The sequence below is a fragment of the Frieseomelitta varia genome, unplaced genomic scaffold, assembly GCF_011392965.1.
Source record: "Frieseomelitta varia isolate USP_RPSP 00005682 unplaced genomic scaffold, Fvar_1.2 scaffold_144, whole genome shotgun sequence".
Classification (NCBI taxonomy): Eukaryota; Metazoa; Arthropoda; class Insecta; order Hymenoptera; family Apidae; genus Frieseomelitta; species Frieseomelitta varia.
In genome coordinates this window covers 64,716-85,299 of record NW_025109128.1, presented here as the reverse complement: position 1 = coordinate 85,299, position 20,584 = coordinate 64,716, and the positions used below count along the sequence as shown (strand labels likewise).

Genomic DNA, 20,584 nt, shown 5'->3' with positions numbered 1-20,584 from the left:
GAAAGAAATGTTAATAATTGAATGTACGAAAAAGTTAAAAATAGAGAAGTCTTTTACATAAGAAAATTTCGTATTTAGACACTGAAATCTTAGGTTGTACTATCATGTTTTATCTTTGTTTAAATTTTGTACCACAACAAAAAAAAAAAAAAAACAGTTACGGAAAACTATAATGACGTTATTAAACAAATTTTATACTTTAACGCTTTCATTTTTTGCATATATTACATACATACATACATACACATACACACACACATGCAAAAAATGAAAGCGTTAAAGTATAAAATTTGTTTAATAACGTCATTATATTTTTCCGTAACTGTTTTCTTTACTATGGTACAAAATTTAAAAAATATATAAATTTACACATATATTTGCATATCTTCTTAGTATATACGTCGCTCAATGTAGAATTATTTTATTTATAATCTAATACTGTGCATTACACACACATTATGTAAAAAAATTGTTACTTTTCAGGTGATGGTTTTTTTAGAAAACATCCTACGTTTTTTTTTATCAATGCAACAATCCTGTATGATTATATACAAGTCAGTGAAAATGGAAATTACAGTCCTCTTTTGATACATACACAATACGCGCATTTTCATTCTTTTTTTTTTACGCTATCTGCTCTGCAGTAATAATTTGTGGGATAAATCTTCATTTGCTTAGTTCCTATCATTATCAACATAAATACATTGTTTCTCCCAATTTACAACGTTATATCGTTTGATTCTTTATCTTGCTTATTTTCTTCATTTTCTTCTTCAAGCAATTGTAAGCATGAATCACTGTATGTACTTCTTTAATTTTTTTATATCATCCCCTTCATGTATTAAACTTGTAACAGGATTCACCATAGCATCATACTCGCTAATTAAAATGAAGACATTACCAATAGGGTAATTAAAAATCCAGCAGTCTTTCTTCCAAGGCTAAAATAAAAACACAATTATATATATTTGTGAATGTAGAAGAAAATGAAAGTCTATAAATGCTAGTAATAATTTCAATTTGCGCATAATAGATAAATGTTCCTCAATCTTCTTTTTATATTTGTTTCTTTTTAATTTTTTTAATTAAAAATATTCTTCAGCATGCTTGTAAGGATGAAAAGGAGATTAAATACTGTTAAATAAATAGTTTCGTCACATGTCATATAAACTAAATCATTGAAATATTGATGAATTGAGCAATATCAGGCAATACCTTTATTTAAGTGCAACTGAAATATCAATGATCCTTCCACAGATTTTTCCTATGGTCATTTTTTAAGAGGTACAGATAATTTGTACTTTGCTTTCAGTTAATTTTAGCCTGATAAAGAATATTTTTTTTTTTATTAAGCTACATAAATAAAATAACGAAGTGTCCGATTGCTGTTGAATAATTAGCTGAAAACACATGGAACTAATTTTGTTAGTATAAAAAAAAAGAACAAAAGGAATTCTATATAATTTTTTTTTTTAACAAAAAACGAATGATAAACTAAAATATTCAAGTAGTTGATGCATTCAAAATAAATATTTTATTCTTTTTTCAAGAAGATATATATATGTATATATATATATTCGTACTTTTTGACAACCAATAGTAATTTTTGAATTATAACTTGTAGATCAAATAAATTGGTTAGGATATAAGAAACCTATGTTTACTGTAGATGCACGATTACTGTAGATTCAGGTTTATAGAAATGTAGAAATGAATTAAAAGACATTCATATTTATTTTAGAAATATTTGTTATATATATTTGTATAAACAAGTCAATTATAATCAGTTTCATCCTGTATTTATTAAAACAAAGAAATTTATTATAATCATATCCAATATTTAAGAGCTTATACAAGAAACAAATTGTTTCAAACATATATTTTCTAATATAGAAAATAAAATCTGATACTATATTACATATTATAATAAATATTTTCTGACTATTTATTTCAAATATCTATTTACAAGGTATTTTTTACTTGTTGTTTCTGTAATAAATTAAATCGATAAAATACTTTTCAATATAATCACAAATTTTTTTATAACTTGTTACAATATTCAGAACCTAAATGTGTATTTACAAACGTAAAAAAATTATTTTATATAACATTAGTCGACGTTCATAAATAAATACTAATTATTATTTTTTAGAAAAATCTTTTTCATTATAAAAATATAAAATTCGTATCCGGCGTTTTCTTTTTCTCTTTGTACAATACAGCTTGATCTACAAGAACACTGGATATTGTAATATAATAATTATTTTTCAATATGTGTGATTACTCTTCTTTGTAAGAATTCTGTACAAAAAATACGAATTTCGTATATTTTTTTAAACTATTTACGTGGATGGAATTCAAGCGACACAATAATTCTCATGAATAATAAAATCGTTAGAAATTACAGATGACAAAAATACACAGGAACCTAAGTGATGCATTTAATAAAATTTGTCCGTTTTGTTGCATTTTTGCAATCTTTGTTCGAGCTGCTCGAAAAAGATTACACAATAAATTACGATGTTTTTTTTATATAAGTTATACAGGAACTTCAATTTTACACTGTACAGTAGATAGGAAACGTTAGTCACTATAACGTGCTACTTTATCTTTAAAATAAAAATACTTTTTACTCGAATTATACATATGAAAGAAAAAAAAATTTATATAATTATAAAATTCACCGGCATATGAACAATTTCCTTGTTTTATTTTCTCGTTATTTTACCGATGCTGTTAATAAATAAAAATACGATATATTAATATTAATTAATAATCAAATTTTATCATCATTTTGTGTGTGTGTGTGTGTGTATGTGTGTGTGTGTGTGTACATACATACATACATACATACACACACACATGGTGAGTCTCGTAACGAGACGACCTCAAAAAACTCAAAATATTTGTTGTACGAAAAATTTTTCAGATGGAAGTTGCATGGTTTCTAGGGAGACATATGGTACTCTAATCAGTTTTATGTTATTTTGCTTTTTTATACAATTTTGTTATTTAGTCTAATACAATGTAAAAAAAATATTTTTATTAAGACCGTTAATCTTAGTAATTATGTATTTTAGACCCTATGGTGAAATACTTTTTTATGTAGAATTCAACGCTTTATCCGAATTCGGGAAAAAATATTAACTATTCCATTTAAAAAATTGAAGATGACCTTCATATCTTGATAAAAAAGCAAAATAACGTAAAACTGATTAGAATACCATATGCCCCTCTGGAAACCATGCAACTTCTATCTGAAACAGTTTTCGTACAACAAATATTTTATGAGTTATTTGAGTCATCACGTTACGAGACTCACCCTGTATGTATAGCAGCAAATCCAAAGGATTTTATGTGCTCCTGTTGTTAGTCATTTATTGCTCTCCATAAACCGACGGGATCATTCGATTGACCGCATATGTACGAGACCGCATTCTCCTCAGGTATAAGTACTTTTGTCAGTACATTACAAGCTCGTTGCTTATTTGGTCATCAAAATACACCGAGAGCGACAGAGATAGAGATAGAGAGAGAGCATGCTCATGGTGTCCATCGAGAATAAAACATACTGAAACCAAAGCATTGGACGCAACAGTGATCTGAACCTGCAAAAAAATCTATCCTAAGACAATTTCTTTTTGGAAAGAGGCTGAACCTCGTAGAAGGATAATTTCGCAGAAATATTCGTAATTTGTTTCAACGAAGGTACGTTAAGTGACCAACTACTCGATAAACATAAACAGAAATTCTTTAAATATAATTTAAAATCAATACATAAAAAATTATATTCATTATTAATGTATCAGTAATTATTTTTTGTTATACGATAGTAAAAATGTTTTTTTTTTTAAATTTTTTCCTTTTAATGAAATGATCCCTTATTAAATCTAAGAAGAGATTATTGTGAAACTTACCATAGGAATGAGACTTTATAACGAAGTATTTACATCGTTTGTTAAGGAATTGAGAAGTGAAACTTTGTTATCTTCCAAATCGAGAGGATCCGAATTATAAAAATTGACTGTAGCTGTATCATCTGCTGTGCTAGTTACAGGAGATGTGGCCTCCAAAAAAATGTCATCGTCGAAATCTAATAAGTTTGGAGTAGGATTATATGCCATAAGTTCACCACCACCCGTTCCATTAATGTTTTCTGTAACTGTAAGTACATTAAAGCATACAATATTTAGTTGTGTTCAACAACATTTGAAACATGAACGATTGGAAATTTTACCATTAACATGATCATCCTCTTCTTTCTCAGAATGTGGATTCAACTCGGGATTAACTGGCAGACCAAAAGACATTGGATCATCTGCTCCAAATAACTGCAAACATTATTAATTAATAAAGAATAAAGTTTCGATATATTATTTGGATACTTACGCCAAGAAGTGTATTTGCGTCAATACTTACACCAAGAAGTGTATTCGCGTCAATACTGTAACCTTCGCCTCGTAGAATTTCACGGAGATTATCCAATTCTGTTTGCATTGTTTCGAGATGATTATCCACTTCCTCCCTAGAGAATTATTTAAAGTAGATCAAAATATATAAAAGCACGGAAATTTATCCACTTTATGGATCAAAAAGGAAAATGTTGCAAATCCTTTCAATATTTGTCCTGAAATGTACAATCATTCTATTTGTATCAATGACTTCACAAGCAGATCGATATTTGTTTTCTTTGTTGAATCAAACTTCTGTTTCATTTTTTTTTTTAAATTATGAATGTAGAAATAAAATGGGATAATAATTGTTTTATGACTGTTGCTTGTGGAATCAAGTAATCAAGAAATTCACAAGAAAGAGATTGGTAGGTATTCTGTAGAAATTGGCAATTTTGTAGTGCACGACTTTTAAAATATTTTGCACCAAAGTTTGAAACGAGATGCAGTCTATATTGACACATATTCAAACTAAATTGACCTTCGAAAATTAGCAAGTATGATGAAGAACTAATAAAACAATTAAATTACATAGTAAATTACATTAGTAAAGATCTAACAATCGTAACACCACAATTACCAAATATAACAAACAGTGTATATATATATATATAAGAAACAATCTTTCGAGATATAACACATCTCGAAATTTTAATTAACAATTTCGTCAACTAACAAGAATAATTATTTTGAACAAAATAAATTACATTAACATAGATTCAATTGATGAAAACTTTGTTTTGCATTTGAATCTATATTAATAAGAATTCTTTTATTTAAAATAAGATTTTATTAAATTCAAGAAAAACTGAGTACTAGATCTTTGCAATTTTTTTCAAGATAAATAAACGTAATAAAATTAATAACAAAGTAATTACGATAACTTGGAAAATATGAAAAAAAAAAATGATACCAAGGAATCCTTTACTCTTCAGGTTGTATGGAATGTGAAATCTCTAGATCAAAGTTAACCATTTAGAGATCTAATAAAAAGTCACATATTATTAGTGACATGTTACTTCTAACCTTCCAAATTGTAATATGAATAGAGATAAATTGATTAACTCCCACCTCTGTCTTTTGATTAAGGACCACCATACCTATACTACCAGAATAAGTGGAATGTACTGCAGTCTAGCCATGATCTGTGTTGAACTTACATTGATCCTAACCTGTAAGAAGCATCAGATACGCCTGAGGGAGTGACGCAACTCAATGATAAATGTTTTGAGTTGCTTGTGCCTGCTCCATTACAGCTGACTTTGTCCTGCTCCGAATGTTTCTCAGTACTAGAATTTTTCTTGTTATCCTGTTCAGCATTGCTATTATCTGCTTTGTTAAGTTGACTCAACATAACATCATCTTCATTGGTTTCAGAGTTGCCACTGTTTTCATTGAACTCAACGTTTTCAGTGTCCTCGACATCTTCATTGATCATTTCTGGTACTATCAAAATGTCTTCAAGCTTCACTAGGGTTGGATCATTCTCTTGAACATCTTCGTCTGTTGCAGTTTCCAAATCAAGTTCGTGTTCTACATCAGTGGTTTTGTTCATATTAGCTGCCATTGCTGCAAGTTTTGAGCTGCGCACAGTTGCCACAGGTACTGGCTTAGAAACTGGTTTGTTTCCCAGCAAAGCAATCACCGATGAATCCTCTAATGGCATTTCAAGTAAATGTGTTTCTTCCCTAGAAAAGTAAGGTAAGCAGTTGCCAATCTTCTTTTTCTTTTTAGAATCGTTGTTGTGCCATAATCTGCTTTTAAATACACTTTCGACCACAATTTGGATTGATGGAAGTATTGCAAGAGTATACATAAATGAATTTAAAGCAATGTATAAGAACAAGCTTTTAAATATACAATGAATTAGTCAGGTTGTAATACATAGTAATATAAACTTTTATGAAAAAAAGAAAACTGTAGTATTAATATAAAGTAATGCATATACGTGAAATATATATGAACAAGAAAGTTAAAGATCAATTGTTACTTTTTAATAAAAGCTAATATTCCTTAATTTTTGTGATATCATAAATTTGAAAAATTACTCATTCTTCTATATTTCACTTTATAAATCATTTTTGTTATTCAAATTAAACGCAAATATTTAATGGTCAATTCAGTTTGATTTTTCCTAAATGTCTCTTATATTAAAAAATTGTATGATCTGAAGATCATATAAAATTGTACTTATTACACATATTAGATACAAGTAAATAAACTATTGCGTATATAAACGTTTTAAAACAACATAATCATGCATGGAATAAACCTTAATATATTTCTATTATAAAATATAATACGTTATATTTTAAATATAAAGTAATCTTTCATGCACATATATATATCTGAATCTGCATGAAAAATAGAAGATAAACTTCGTAATGTATTTTATATCACAAAGAAGATCGAGACTATTAAATAAACTATAATGACAATTGCAATATAGCAACAATTATACTCAGAGGCATAGAACATAAATAATCAAAAATAATGGCATAAATGACATTAGTATGAATTATGTGACTAATGAAGAATTATAGAATAAACAATGAAATTAAATACAAACATTTCAACCAAGGATTAACAAGACTTCTCCAATAAAAATGATATACTACTGAAACAATTTCTTCGAAGCTTTAACTTTCTTTGAATGCTTTAACATATAGGAATTATAACTCAAATAAAATTTAAAAAAAGCAACTACTGATAGTTGAAAGAGTTACAGACTAAAAGATTTTTTTTAATATCAACCGTTCAAATAAAGAATGTTTTCAAAGAAGCATCGCAATATTGCCAAACGTTCATGCAAAGAAACTAAGCAAAATTGCGATACTATATAATTATTATTCCTAAAGTATAAACACCAACACCAAATGACAAGAGAAAAATGTTAACCTTGGTTCCTCTCCATTCTCCGTCGATGGGATCAAAATTTTGACCGGCACCTTGTTTTTCCTCCTGGCAATATTTAAATTGCAATGATATGAGTAATAGTTCAAAAATGAATTAATCTTATGAAGTATGAAAAAGAAGTCGTTTATATATAAATTTTCCTGATCTGTGTTTTAGGTAGATAGATATAATCAGATTATGATATATGCACGTGCACTTAATTTTAGTATATACAAATTATGGAATGAATAAAGCTATTATAGTGTGAAACGAAGAAAAAAAAATTATGCCCCTGTGTCTTTTATTGAAGCAAATAGAGTATAAATTTTAATTCCATTAAGTTAATCATTTCATACATTCCATGCATGGAAAATAACTGCAATGTGTAAAGACATATATATTATGATCTCTAATCTTTCTTATAATTTTCTTGGTCTTAGTAAAAAAGACAAGCAAAATAGAAATATAAAAATACTTTTTTGTAGTACAGACATTGATAGTTCTTTGTGTTTATCATGCAAAATCCCATCTTATAATTCTAAAATTGAAAGATTGTATATGACGTGACAGATCATGTATACGTCATTTATATCAATAAGTAAATCTATCATTAGAATAGTATAATAATAGTTTTATTTAACTTACTTCTTTTTACCTTTACATCCACGCTTTTTCTTTACGTCGATTTCTTGTGGATTAATAAGTTGCATATCATCTTGTAGTTGAACAGAATCATCAACTAAATGAACTGATTCCATATTGTTATCTTCTATTATTGATGTGTTATTATGTTCTGGACTTTCAATAGCTGGATTTGGATGTCCTTCTAACATTCTAGACAACAGCAGAATACGATTAGTTTATGTAATTAAAAAGAAATTAATTTATAAGGTAACAAGAGTCACGTACTCTGCAACAATATATTCTGAATCCAGATCCGGTTCTGATGCATCGAGTTCGTGTATTACAGGCCCCGCTGGTGATGTTTGTGACTGAAAATAAAAATGTATTTAAAATTTTAAAAATTCAACGAATTCTATAGTTAGATAATTCTATTCTATACCTTCTGCAATTTTGGCTGTTTACGTTGACGGTTAGAGTCGTCGATCATTAGCGGGTATCTCCTTTTAACAGAGAGACCACCACTTCTAGAAGGCTGTACCAGAGTCACTAAAAAGTGTATAAGCTTATTGACAATTTGCTGTTGCTTGAGATGTTTCTGCCTAAGCATTGCTAATTCTCTCCACAGTGCTTCATTTTCCCTTTTCATGGCCCCAAGTCTTGAATCTAAATGTTCTTGACGACCTCTCATACTTCTTACTTCAGTAAGCATTTTGTTCATTAATTCTGGTTTAATAGGAGTAAGTGCTGGATCTTGTCCTTTACTAGAAGCAATCTAAAACAAGCGTTTTCAATTTATGAGACATTTATGTATAAAAAATATAAAAAATACTCACTTTTCTTTTAATATGTTCTACAAGATACGGATGGCCTTTACAGAAAAACTGATGTGCAAATTCCATTTCATCCCTGTCACATTTTAGGCCACCCAATTCAACAGAAACTTTCTTGTGAAAACCATCTAGAAAATATATGTATGCACATTAGATATAAGCTATATACATAAATATTCTTCTGTACATTATTACTTACACATATTCAGCTGTCGGACAAAACTGGCCATATTATTGTGTTTATAATAATGTGGTAATAATTCTCTGGCAAATTGTGCTTGATTTCTAATGAAAAAACTCCTTCCATTCTAAAACAAATGAATATATATATAATCTTTTTCGAACTGATAAGTTAGATAACGTTTTATCAATATAAATAAAGATAATTATATAATACATATAATACATCTGCATGAATGTATAAACATAAAACTTAATTAAATAAATCATAAAAAATAAATGAGCCAATAAAATTAAATTTATGCAATTAGGAAATAATCATTTAAACAAAATTTAATGGGATTTTTTCATTTTTCTAATGGAATGTAAAAGGAAACATTGCAATTAGACTGTATAAGATGCAGTATATTTAACATATAATTTATTGTTAATATTATTATTTTATAAGCATTCTAAAAAATTATATATATATATATATACAAAATAGATACTGTACAGAATACATATTTAAGCTGTCTTTTAAAATATTTAGTAAAAAATCGGTATACATTTTTAGTATCAGGTCTTCACATAGATAATGTAGTTTTTATTAAAATATTAATACAAATAAAGTATTCGAAATATATGAAGACTTGATCGTACAAAGCAAAAATCATTCTTGTTCAAAAATTATTACACACGTGCGTCAAGTTTAAAGGAAGTAGTTATAAATCGTTTGGCAAACGTTTATTTAAACATCATTTTGCGGCCGATATATTTTGTTAACGCAGAAAAGTTCTGTCATTCGTAGTCTCCAATACTTGACACTCGATTTAAAAAAAAAGAAAAAACGAAAAAGAAAAAAATGCATTTACTGAAATAATGCAGTGTACACACATGCATAATCGACCAAGTAAGCACGGAATAAATTACAGCGATGTCGGGTGTATGTGAAATATAGGTTGTGTACGTAAAAATGTACATTGCGGAGGTCAACGTTTAGCCTACGTTTAATTTATTCGCTCATGCGACATTATCATTGCAAATAAGTAATCGCCGCGTTGAAAAGATACGTCGACCGGTGGGTTGGGATTTCGTATGTGTGTCGCGTACAGAGAGATTAAGTGATTATAAATGAATAACAAAATAAAAGTACATACAGGTGACCAACAAATAAGGTCGTCAGTTTCGGGATCTTCAACCAGTTTCCAAAGCTTGGCAAGGAACGCTGGTACACTCGTACCTAATTCTGGGATCGTATGCATTTCAGCGTCGGTATTTTAATTTCAATCGACAACAATTTTTCAAGCTTTTTAATCTTGAACGAATTACGAAAAAAAACTTCACATCTCACGATAATGGCTGACCGCTGACGATGTTATTCTGCTAGTATTGCTTATAGACGGGACGAGAGGGGGCAATATTTTAACGGAGAGACATGCTCGCTTTTCATTTAAGATCGCAACGCCGCGTATCGAGTAACGTTAGTTAAATACCATTGGCAGTTTCTACCCGGAACTGGCTTAAACATGGCAAGCTGATCTTCATTGAAAATACTCCTTGAGGTTCTGAAAAATAAAGTAGAAGATAATCTTTTGAACGTAAGCGGGAAATAAATTCGAAGAGTTTAATTTTTTTTTTCTTTTCTTCTTGATGTAGTATAAGATTTAAATAAATATTATATTATATATATATATTAAATATTATATATAATAATAAAACGCAGAATAATTTTTTTAAAATTTTTTATATTCACTTTTACATAAAAATGATTAATACTGTGTGTATGTATGTTGTATGTTTGTACATATCTTTTGATATGTAATTTGGTAATACTTTTTACAATACGCATAAAAAGTTTACACAGAAGCTTATGGTTTTCTTATAAAAGATTTTTTCGTAACTTAATTCTAATATTGTAACAACTAAAACATTGCTTAATTACGCAATACACATGTGTATAACATATTGCGACAGATATACTGGCAGACTAATATAAGTAGGAAATAATAATAATAATAATAAGAAAATCACATATAAACTTTTAATTAATTAATTAATAACGTCGGTATAAAATTATTAGCTTCATAACAAAAATTCAACCAGTCATATATACAAAAAACAAAAATACAGTCCTTCCAATGTTTGCGAAATTGTAATATCATGAAGTAACCAGTTCATAAACTTTAGTTGAATAAATATTAATTGTTAAATATGTAAAACAGCCATAAAAATCAATTGCTGGTCTATTCAACTGTAAAATAATATAAATTAAGACATAAGCGTATTAAATTATTTAAGTATATAAAGTGTATGTTATCCTACTTTATCTAATACCTACCCTCTAAAATTTCCAAAAACAGAAACATAGGAATTTATGAAATGCGATTGAAACTATATATTCACAAATACTAAATATTTTGGAAGATATTAATGGCACTTCGCACGTTCGGATGACTATTTGCATTATTCTTTCGAGTATAAATAATTCTAGGAAATTAAAATATATTTATCTACAAAAAATCTTCTGTAGATGTTACTGTAGCTTCTATAAGCAAACCAAAATCTAACTCGGCTAGACTAGCTGTAAAATAAAATTAATTTAATTTAAAATTTGCACAGTCCAGTAATAGTAATTTTTTCGTACCTTTAGCTGTAAGAAGATCAAGGAATGTATCTAGTGGAGATAAACGATCAGCCGAAGGAAATGCCGCTAAACCTGCGTACAGTTTACGTGATAAAAAATAGTTGAAAATATTTGGCTTTTTATTTTTTATTAATATTAATATTTATTCCATGTTAATTCTATATTAATTATTTATTATTTACCATTATGATGATTTCTGTATTGTAATGTCCTACCACGGTTTTGACACACTTCACCAGATAAAATATTCGCAGCATGTTCACGAGCTCTTATCATAAAACTTACGGGGTGTAACCATTGATTTAAAAGTCTTTTCGCACGTGATTTGGGTAGCAAAGATAACAAAGTTAATTTACGAATGGCGTTTTCTTTTGTATCACTAATATCTGTAAACATATTAAGTGAAAATTATTCTGATATTGAAAATTAAGGTAATAATAAATTTTAGTTTTAAAGAATATACCAGCCATAATAATTTTGCTAACATCGACTTGTAATTCGAACACTGATCGTTGTACATATTGTAAAAACATTGAATACTTTAATGTTCTATATCCAAGATAAGTAAAAAACGATGTGAATCCTTGTGGTGCTGGGAATGCTATGCTTTCTATTGCGCGTCTATAGCGCTCCAACAATACGAATAATAACCACCGTCTTACTTCGTCTAATTGATCACTGAAATTATATTTCAGTTTAAATTTTGTTGCAACGCATTCATGATTATTCATGAATAATTTACTTACACAAGAATAAAGCCACGTTCTTGTTCAATTCGTGGATCGATACTAGCCGCTCGACATAACATTTGACAAAGAGTCCGCGATGTCTCTAATTGCGCTGCCACATGTCTAGTTGCCATTGCGTGAACGTGTAAAGGAGTACACAATCCCTTAAGATGCGTTATTGATGTCTGGGTGCCATGTTTCAATAGATAAACGGACAATTCCCGTAAATTTACAGATACAATATGCTCCTGCTTAGACGCAGTACAACTTTCTGTTTCATTAAATGGCAAATTGGAGTCCATGAGTTTATTGCTTCGGCCACTTGTTAAATCTCCAAGTGATACTGTAGCCACAACTAGTCTACAATATCGTTTATAAAAATTAATTTTAATAAAAAAATATTATACTGTAATTACAAGGAAATTGCTGAAATCATAGTATACATTTATTTAAAGAGGCATGCAAATTATATTATTCACAAACATTTATGCAATTAAACGGGTTAAGTGAAAATTTGTCTAAAATGTTACCCTCCACTTGGAGACATTGGAGTACTGGACCTGGATAATGCTTCAGGTTGATAACATGCTAAAGAAACTAATAACTTTTCTGCAATTTTGCTTGGCTTGAATCTTATTTTATCACCATTATTTTTGCTAAGTTGATCCCACAATCGAGTCCACAAATCACTGCGATAAGGAATCAATCTTTGTTGTGGTGAGAGTAACATTACCGATGTATTCCAAAGCTTCTCGTGACTCAATGTTATGCTTAAATCATTCACTTTGATCTCGAAACTTATGTATTCTTCCATGGTCGTAACAGGCAGCAAAGCCAATAAAGGTATAGCATCTGCTAATAAATTTTTTTGTACTAAAGCGTATGAACCACCGATAAGAATTTCTTGCATATACCGTACGAATTCTAATGATCTAGGTTTTTCTGCAATCGTACATACTAATTCTGAAATAATATCCAGATCATTTCTATGGCAAAGAAAATAGTGAAGTATGCCCAAGCGTACTTCTGTCGAATTTTCTTTACGAAATACTTCGGTAAGGAAGTTAGATGAAATTGTTAATTGTACTAAATCCAGTGTTGGTAAGTCTATTGTTAGTATGTTCATATTATATTGAGATGCATTGCTTCCTTCCAAAGAAGCTGTGTCATACTTCTTTTTGCTTCCTTTGGCGTTAGTTTCTAATTCAAGCAATGGTACCAAATAAGAAGAACGAGATGGAATAGAAGTTAGAGGACCACATAATATGTGGCAACATGGTTCATGATTAGTTCCAATTTCCAGAAGATGAGTAAACAATCCCGGTACAAGAACAATCATGTGATGATGTTCGTATATTGCAAACGTTGGTCGTATAAGTTTAGCATGAGACCATGGTATGCCAGGTATAACACAATGGATCACACAGCTGTGATGAAGAAGCGTTACAGAATATGCAAAGTGTACTGTATTAGATTCACTCAATGAATTAAGTATATGCTGCTGTGGTTTTACTGGACGATATAAGTAATGATGACAAACACAGACCATTCCTTTAGAGTCAGAAACTACAATAAGATCTAATGAACAATCATGAACTCTTAAAGGTATAACATCATCCTCATAAGTTCCACAGTTGGAAGAAGTTGATAATTGAGGTAAATTCAATGGTATGTTTAGCTGAGAAGAAAGAAATAAATTGTTTAAAATATATTGGAATTATTATTAGATTGCACACACAATTAGTTACTTACCACTGTCTCATGTGGTAATTCATCATGAAATTGAAGACCGCTGAGTGTTGGATTAGTTCTTTCTAATTTATTCTCTTTTTCTTCCTCATCTTCAGAAACTAAACTTAGTGGAATTTTTTTATGGTGTATATGATATAAAACCTGATTTATCATGTCCCACTGAGCCCAAATGAATGCTTTTACTAATGATTCAGATTTTAACTCTTGTATTGAATAAACATCTGATACAGATGTATCAAAGATTATAGTATATATTATAATACCTGCATTAAACAATAAAGTTATTTTGATAGTAATTTTTAAGAACCACAAATGTAATTATATATTATATAATTCTTACATTCTTGATGGATTAATAATAAAAATTTATCCCATTGTCCATGTTCTTTTTCCTTATATAAAAATTGAATTCTCACTTGTTTAGATTTCTTTGTGTCCAAAGTATGTATTTTTACTTCTTGTCCTTTCAGTTCAACAATAGATGCTTCATACATTTCAATTTCAGCTGATATACTCTGATTTTCATCTTCTGTAGATTCTGAATTTGCATTTGTTTCTACAGGAACTTTTTGTTTTGTTACATATCCAAAAACGGTATAATTTTGATTTATTGTTGCTTGTACAATATTTAGTACCTCTGAGAATTGGTGTAATACCTATATCATATTGCTTCTCATTTTAATTGTGCATTACATTATATAGAAAGGCTTGGCTCATAGATTGACATACCTGTAATTTATCATTAATCCGGTTGTAGTGGCCTACAACTGTATATGATACGTTTACATCGTCTTTTACAGTCTCTTCTGTCCATCCAACTAATAGAGATCCATCTTTCTCTTGACCCAGTAATTTCCATTGTTCGGCTAAAAAACAAATTTTTATTTTATAGATATTTCATTGTTACCATATTATAACATATATACAAATATATACAAATTTACATTGTAACTTTTTATCTAGATCTTACATAGAATTTTTAAAAATTTTACAAAAAAAATTTCACAAATAGCTGTAACATTATTTAAGAATTGTAACAATTACCTGAGTGCGCTTTTTCCGGCAGAAGTAAACATAATTTTGCTGCAAGATTTTCTATCATATTCTATTTATAAATTTCCTCTAATGAGTAATATCCTATAATATTTTAGTTTAAGACGACCAATTGTTTTTAATTTGATGGATAGCCGTATGTTTATTTTAACATTATCAAACGTATCGTCTGCTACTATTATGGCTACACTGTCATACGTATATTGATTTGACGTTGATTCATTATCATGAATCTGTGTTGCATTACATTTTTGTTAGCGCCACCTTTGTTACGAATATATTCATTCAATAGATAGGCAAACACGTAAAAGTATTTACTTATTATTTGTTTACTGATAAGAACATATCATTTATACGTTAACACTAATACATCAAGGAGTAAGTAAAATAATTGCATAGAATGAATACTTGTATTACACAACATTAGTTCAACTCTTAATTAGTCATTATAGAGAAGGACAAAAAACGGCAAAAAAAATTAGTAAGACGAGATTTCCTATAAAAAAGTGAGTCATTAGTGTGGTAAACACGGCTGTAAAAGCAAGTTTGTTGAAAATGGTCACTGGACGAGCGCTTCATTTTGTATTTAAAATACCAGATAGAAAATTAACTTGCAAATTTTATCGAGAAATTCTTGGGATGAAGGTTAGTAGTTTCATAATTCAAATTGGTATCCTTTCACAGAAGTTTTTTTTAACAGGTGTTACGACACGAGGAATTTTCCGAAGGTTGTGAAGCAGCCTGTAATGGGTTTGTAATATGTTGTGTTTCTTCTTTTATTGTCATATATTATATGTGTAAATAGTTTAACAAACATCTTATGTTTGTTATATAGACCATATGCAAATAGATGGAGTAAAACCATGATAGGATATGGAACAGAAGATACTCACTTTGTGATAGAATTAACTTATAATTATGGGATCAAAGAATACAAAGTGGGAAATGATTTTGGTGGTATTACAATTCGGTCTAGAGAAGCACTTCAAAGAGCACGAGCTGATGGATGGCCACTGCAAGAAGAAAATGGAAAGTTTGTTTTACAAGCACCTGGCGGTTATAAGTATTATATTATTGATGAACCTCAACCTGTAAATAAAGGTATCAATGCAGATCTATTCTAATACATATTTATTCTAAAATAGCATATTAATCTAACTAAAAGTATATTTCTCCAACAGATCCTGTAGAAAAAATAACGTTGTCTAGTTCAAATATTCAAAAATCTATTGCCTATTGGAAGGATATCTTAGAATTAAAAGTATTTGATCAATCTGAGAAGAGTGTACTATTAGGATACAATGAAGATCAAACAAAGATCGAATTTAAAGACATTGGTAATGATTTCATAATGTTGTGTAATACCTACTTTGATAATAGAGATTGCTCCAATGATAAAACATATCTTTCTGTTTGATTAGGTTCTGAAATTGATCATGCTACAGCTTATGGACGTATAGCATTCTCAATTCCTCATACAGAACAACCGGAAATTCAAAAGAAAATAAAAAATAGTGGGCATAAAATATTGACCGATTTAATCACTTTAGATACTCCAGGAAAAGCTTCTGTGAGGGTCATTATTCTTGCTGATCCAGTAAGGACATTTCAAATATTTTATTTTTAAATACAACACAATATTAATAAAAACATATTAATAATAATAATTATTATCTTTAGGATGGTCATGAGATTTGCTTTGTAGATGATGAAGCATATCGCCAATTATCAGTTCCAGATTATCCCAGTGAAGCAATTTTGGATAGATATATTAAAAAAGAAGGATAAATCATTAAACATTGATGTTTTTAAAAGGCAATATTTTATCTCAGTATTACTTTAATAATTTAGAAAAAAAATGTACTATATATCAGAAGTGACGAACTGGTAACCTACATCATACATGACCTTTACCCCGCAGACTCATATGAAAACGACTCCCTCCATTTTAATTTTATGCAATGAAAAAAACTGGAGCATAAAAATGCAGTTCATATGACCCACAGTGGGGAAGAAGTTTCTTATTCCTGATATATACTATAACAATCAATATGAATTTTTTTTTGAATTCGTAACTTTACTATTGATATTGTAAATATATTAGTACATTACTAATTTCAAAGTACGAAGGAGTTTATAAAGCTATTTTGTAATTTAATATTTCTATAAAAAACATATATTTTGGTGAAGGTTGTTAATAAGATCAAATAAAAGCTTGTTAAAGAAATGTTGTTCTCATTGCTGGAGATACCCATATCTCTTCGAGGTCATTAGCAATGACCTTTTATTATGCAGTATGATTTTAAGGAAAAGTCCATAGATAATATTGTAAGATAACGTACTTACGAGGAAATTTTCGATAAATACGAGTTTGAAATATTCGTTATTTAAGCGTGCTAATGATATCAATTTGTTATTAACAGTTCATTAGTGCCATAACATCACGTACAATGATAATGAAATTGAAGACGTGTTTTCTTATATTTATTTATGTATTCTTTATAATCAGTAAGTATAATCAGATTATTTTTTTACAGAATATTTTTATTAATATATTTCTTTTTCGTAGATAGTACTAACGCAAAATATAGGGCTACAAGTTCTAGTAGAGGAAGATCTTATGGAACATTATATCGATCTTCGCATAGAGCATCACATGGAACATCGCATGGAACGTCATATGGATCTTTACATAGATCTCCACATAATGGAATCTCGCATGAAACGTCCTCACATGGATTTCCACATACTGGAAACCACGGAGTTGGAGGCTATGAATTATCTCATAGTAAACCTTCTACAGGCAGTTTCCCTGGTAATTTAATGCGTTGTATAATTTGAATATAGTATCAAGCGTAAGATAATATTTCATTCTTTGTTCATAATCTTAGGATCTCAAAATAAAAATATTAATACAGATCTTATAAAAGCTGAGGGTGGGGGAGCTACACGACCAGGTAAAGTATTATTGTACATATTAAATGGATATATTAAATATGAAATAAAAATTATGAAATGTACATTTTTTAATAAGTTCAAACAAAGCCTTCTGGACCATTATATTCTCCTTCTGTTATGCCTGATGCTGTTGTATCAAAACCAAAAGTTGCAACAGAAAACAAACAGACTTCACCTTATCATCCATCTGCGCCCCAGGAATCTATTATGAAATCTTCTGCTGACACACTTCAAGGTATAGATAATATAAAAAATTGATATGGTTACTATTTATCATTTAAAGCATAATATTATAATATAATATAGGTCATTCAACAAATCCAGCCTGGAGCAATCCTTATTATAACAATAAAGCAACAGTATCAACTGAAACACATTCTCGATGGAGCAATCCTTATTCAGAAACTAATAGACCATCTGTTCTAAATTCTCAACCAGCTGCATCAGGTGGTCAACCATTTCCAATTGGTTTCAAAGATTATCCACAGACTCGTCCAACTGTTGGTACTCAATATAATCCATCTGCAAATGGACATCCCCCTTATCCTATACATCCTGTGCCTTCAAATTCTATCTCTGCTCCACATTATCCAACAAATTCAATGCCATTAGGGAATCCTTATTCTACACACACTTCACCATTCCATTCAACAAATTCAATGCCATTAGGGAATCCTTATTCTACACACTCCTCCCCATTCCATCCAACAAATTCAATGCCATTAGGAAATCCTTATTCTACACACCCCTCTGGACCTGCCTTTAATATACCTGGACAATCTCCTTCTTATTATCCACAGCAAACACACACATTTGCACAACCTGCTGTACAGCCTTTCGTACCTGGTCAAACTATTGTAATGATGCCTGGACAACAAGACTCTGGGCGAGGTTTGGGCCAAATGGTCAAGGAAGCGCTTGTTTTTTCAACTATTAATGCGGGAGTAAATAGATTAATAAATCCTCATACTCATCATTACGAAAGCAAACCTGTTGATCCTGCTTCAGCAGCACCTACAACTCATATTACTTATAACAATCAATATTTCAATACTGCACCTAATGACAATGACAAAATGAATTCCACAAATGTATCACAAGCAAATGGGCTTTCTTCTCCAATAGCGCCTACTTCAAATGTAGGAGGTAATATTCCTTTATCACAAAACATACCAAACACATCCAATATTCCTAGTTTAAGTTTAGCTGGAAGTGGAACATCTATTATTGGATCACGTGTAAATGAGAATATAACAACTTCTCCAACTGAAGCCAAAATGACAAGTGGCCAAAATAATGTACCTAATAATCCTGCTAGCATAGGTAACTCATTTTATAGGATCTCGGACGATGAACTTTCTAAAATATCAGAAGAACTATTTGCAAAAAATTCGCATAATATGTACAAGTACATAAAAATGAATCTACAGACCCGAGTTACGTCTTCTAACATAACAACGGATGAAGCCACAGAACCGTATGTATCCTAATTATTACTTTCTAAATAATTTGAGTAATTGGTTTTATTTATCAATCTTTTTTTCTAGATTGTTCGAAGTAGATCCAGAATTATTAGACTATCCATCAATATATATAACGCGATCTCTATATGATAACTACGGGCATGATTCCCGCAAGAAATTAAATCGCACTTTAGAAATAAGAAAAGAGGAGAATCTTCTAATCGATATCTTTTTAAATACAAACGAGATGTCAAGAGCTATGCAATGGCTAGCTGATCATGGATTCATCGATCCGGACGATTTTGAAAGAAAAGACGTACTCCGTCGAATTTGGTTCACTGTATTTAGTGGAAGTACATGCGGATTCGAACGTGTGTTTGCATCTGAAAATTATGGTACAGCCATTATTGGTGTACAAGATTGGATTTATTTCGAATACCAAGAATCTTTGAAACGCATAGATTATATGGGCTATATAGATAAACTAGATCTTGGAAGTGTAAGCGATTTAAAAAATACTAAAGAATTATTCCTATTTAAACAATATTGTATTGTTATTTAATATAATTATTTTTTCAGACTGCTTCATTGATAAAATTAAATTTCCAAATGGATGGAATCGTTAGACCAAACGCAACAATATTTGTAGGTACTTTACCTGAGCTAGAGATGGCTTTGTACACGATATGCTTTTATGCAAGACCAAACAATCTCTGTCCTGTTTCTCTCGGTGGCACCAAGTTTAATATCTATACGCATTCGTTTACATATTTCGGAACTGAAATTATAGACCTTGCTCTTCCAATGTTCTAATATAAATATTTTATCTATAGTAGTTATATATATGTAGAATTTAATATAATGTGAACTACATTGTTCTATACATGTAAACAATATAATTATCAGCAATAAAAATGATTAAAAAAATAATATTTTATGACACATTTATTAATTTATTGACAATAGCAAATGATCTGAAAGTAAATAATATGAAGAACTTATCATTGTAAGTAGAAAATTGAAA

At 29.6% G+C, this 20,584-nt stretch overlaps 4 protein-coding genes across 14 annotated transcripts; 2 read left to right on the top strand and 2 right to left on the bottom strand.

Annotated features, from left to right (window-relative positions):
- Positions 1 to 118: 118 nt before the first annotated feature.
- LOC122533017 (heat shock factor protein 1-like) lies at positions 119 to 10,374 on the bottom strand. Of its 8 annotated transcripts, XM_043662321.1 has the most exons (12): positions 10,120 to 10,374; positions 9,000 to 9,108; positions 8,804 to 8,928; positions 8,410 to 8,742; positions 8,256 to 8,338; positions 7,992 to 8,180; positions 7,350 to 7,412; positions 5,612 to 6,139; positions 4,390 to 4,525; positions 4,238 to 4,331; positions 3,918 to 4,162; positions 119 to 941 (listed from the first exon to the last, which is right to left on the bottom strand). In XM_043662321.1, the coding sequence occupies exons 1-11, from the start codon at positions 10,222 to 10,224 to the stop codon at positions 3,933 to 3,935; spliced, it is 1,995 nt and encodes a 664-aa protein (XP_043518256.1). In that variant the 5' UTR covers positions 10,225 to 10,374; the 3' UTR covers positions 119 to 941; positions 3,918 to 3,932. The 8 variants fall into 8 exon arrangements, with proteins under 8 accessions (XP_043518256.1, XP_043518264.1, XP_043518293.1 ...); XM_043662329.1 differs by lacking the exon at positions 119 to 941 and having other exon boundaries at positions 3,926 to 4,156; XM_043662358.1 differs by lacking the exon at positions 119 to 941 and having other exon boundaries at positions 3,926 to 4,156; positions 4,420 to 4,525.
- A 968-nt stretch (positions 10,375 to 11,342) lies between these two features.
- Positions 11,343 to 15,267, bottom strand: LOC122532951 (protein pigeon). 2 transcript variants are annotated; one of them, XM_043662170.1, is made up of 10 exons: positions 15,131 to 15,267; positions 14,816 to 14,952; positions 14,427 to 14,742; positions 14,087 to 14,349; positions 12,865 to 14,012; positions 12,353 to 12,694; positions 12,070 to 12,284; positions 11,789 to 11,992; positions 11,607 to 11,678; positions 11,343 to 11,543 (listed from the first exon to the last, which is right to left on the bottom strand). In XM_043662170.1, the coding sequence occupies exons 1-10, from the start codon at positions 15,186 to 15,188 to the stop codon at positions 11,473 to 11,475; spliced, it is 2,826 nt and encodes a 941-aa protein (XP_043518105.1). In that variant the 5' UTR covers positions 15,189 to 15,267; the 3' UTR covers positions 11,343 to 11,472. The 2 variants fall into 2 exon arrangements, with proteins under 2 accessions (XP_043518105.1, XP_043518114.1); XM_043662179.1 differs by lacking the exon at positions 15,131 to 15,267 and having other exon boundaries at positions 14,427 to 14,723; positions 14,816 to 14,942.
- Positions 13,698 to 20,490, top strand: LOC122532971 (poly(U)-specific endoribonuclease homolog). Of its 3 annotated transcripts, XM_043662234.1 has the most exons (8): positions 17,477 to 17,647; positions 17,709 to 17,954; positions 18,031 to 18,096; positions 18,174 to 18,332; positions 18,404 to 18,744; positions 18,802 to 19,574; positions 19,645 to 20,059; positions 20,140 to 20,490. In XM_043662234.1, the coding sequence occupies exons 1-8, from the start codon at positions 17,590 to 17,592 to the stop codon at positions 20,371 to 20,373; spliced, it is 2,292 nt and encodes a 763-aa protein (XP_043518169.1). In that variant the 5' UTR covers positions 17,477 to 17,589; the 3' UTR covers positions 20,374 to 20,490. The 3 variants fall into 3 exon arrangements, with proteins under 3 accessions (XP_043518178.1, XP_043518169.1, XP_043518158.1); XM_043662223.1 differs by having other exon boundaries at positions 17,478 to 17,647; positions 18,404 to 19,574; XM_043662243.1 differs by lacking the exons at positions 17,477 to 17,647; positions 17,709 to 17,954 and adding an exon at positions 13,698 to 13,702 and having other exon boundaries at positions 18,404 to 19,574.
- LOC122533161 (glyoxalase domain-containing protein 4) lies at positions 15,652 to 16,982 on the top strand. The gene is made up of 6 exons (XM_043662601.1): positions 15,652 to 15,784; positions 15,840 to 15,889; positions 15,975 to 16,240; positions 16,321 to 16,476; positions 16,561 to 16,736; positions 16,820 to 16,982. Exons 1-6 carry the CDS (start codon positions 15,695 to 15,697, stop codon positions 16,925 to 16,927), a joined length of 846 nt encoding a protein of 281 aa, XP_043518536.1. The 5' UTR covers positions 15,652 to 15,694; the 3' UTR covers positions 16,928 to 16,982.
- Positions 20,491 to 20,584: the final 94 nt, after the last annotated feature.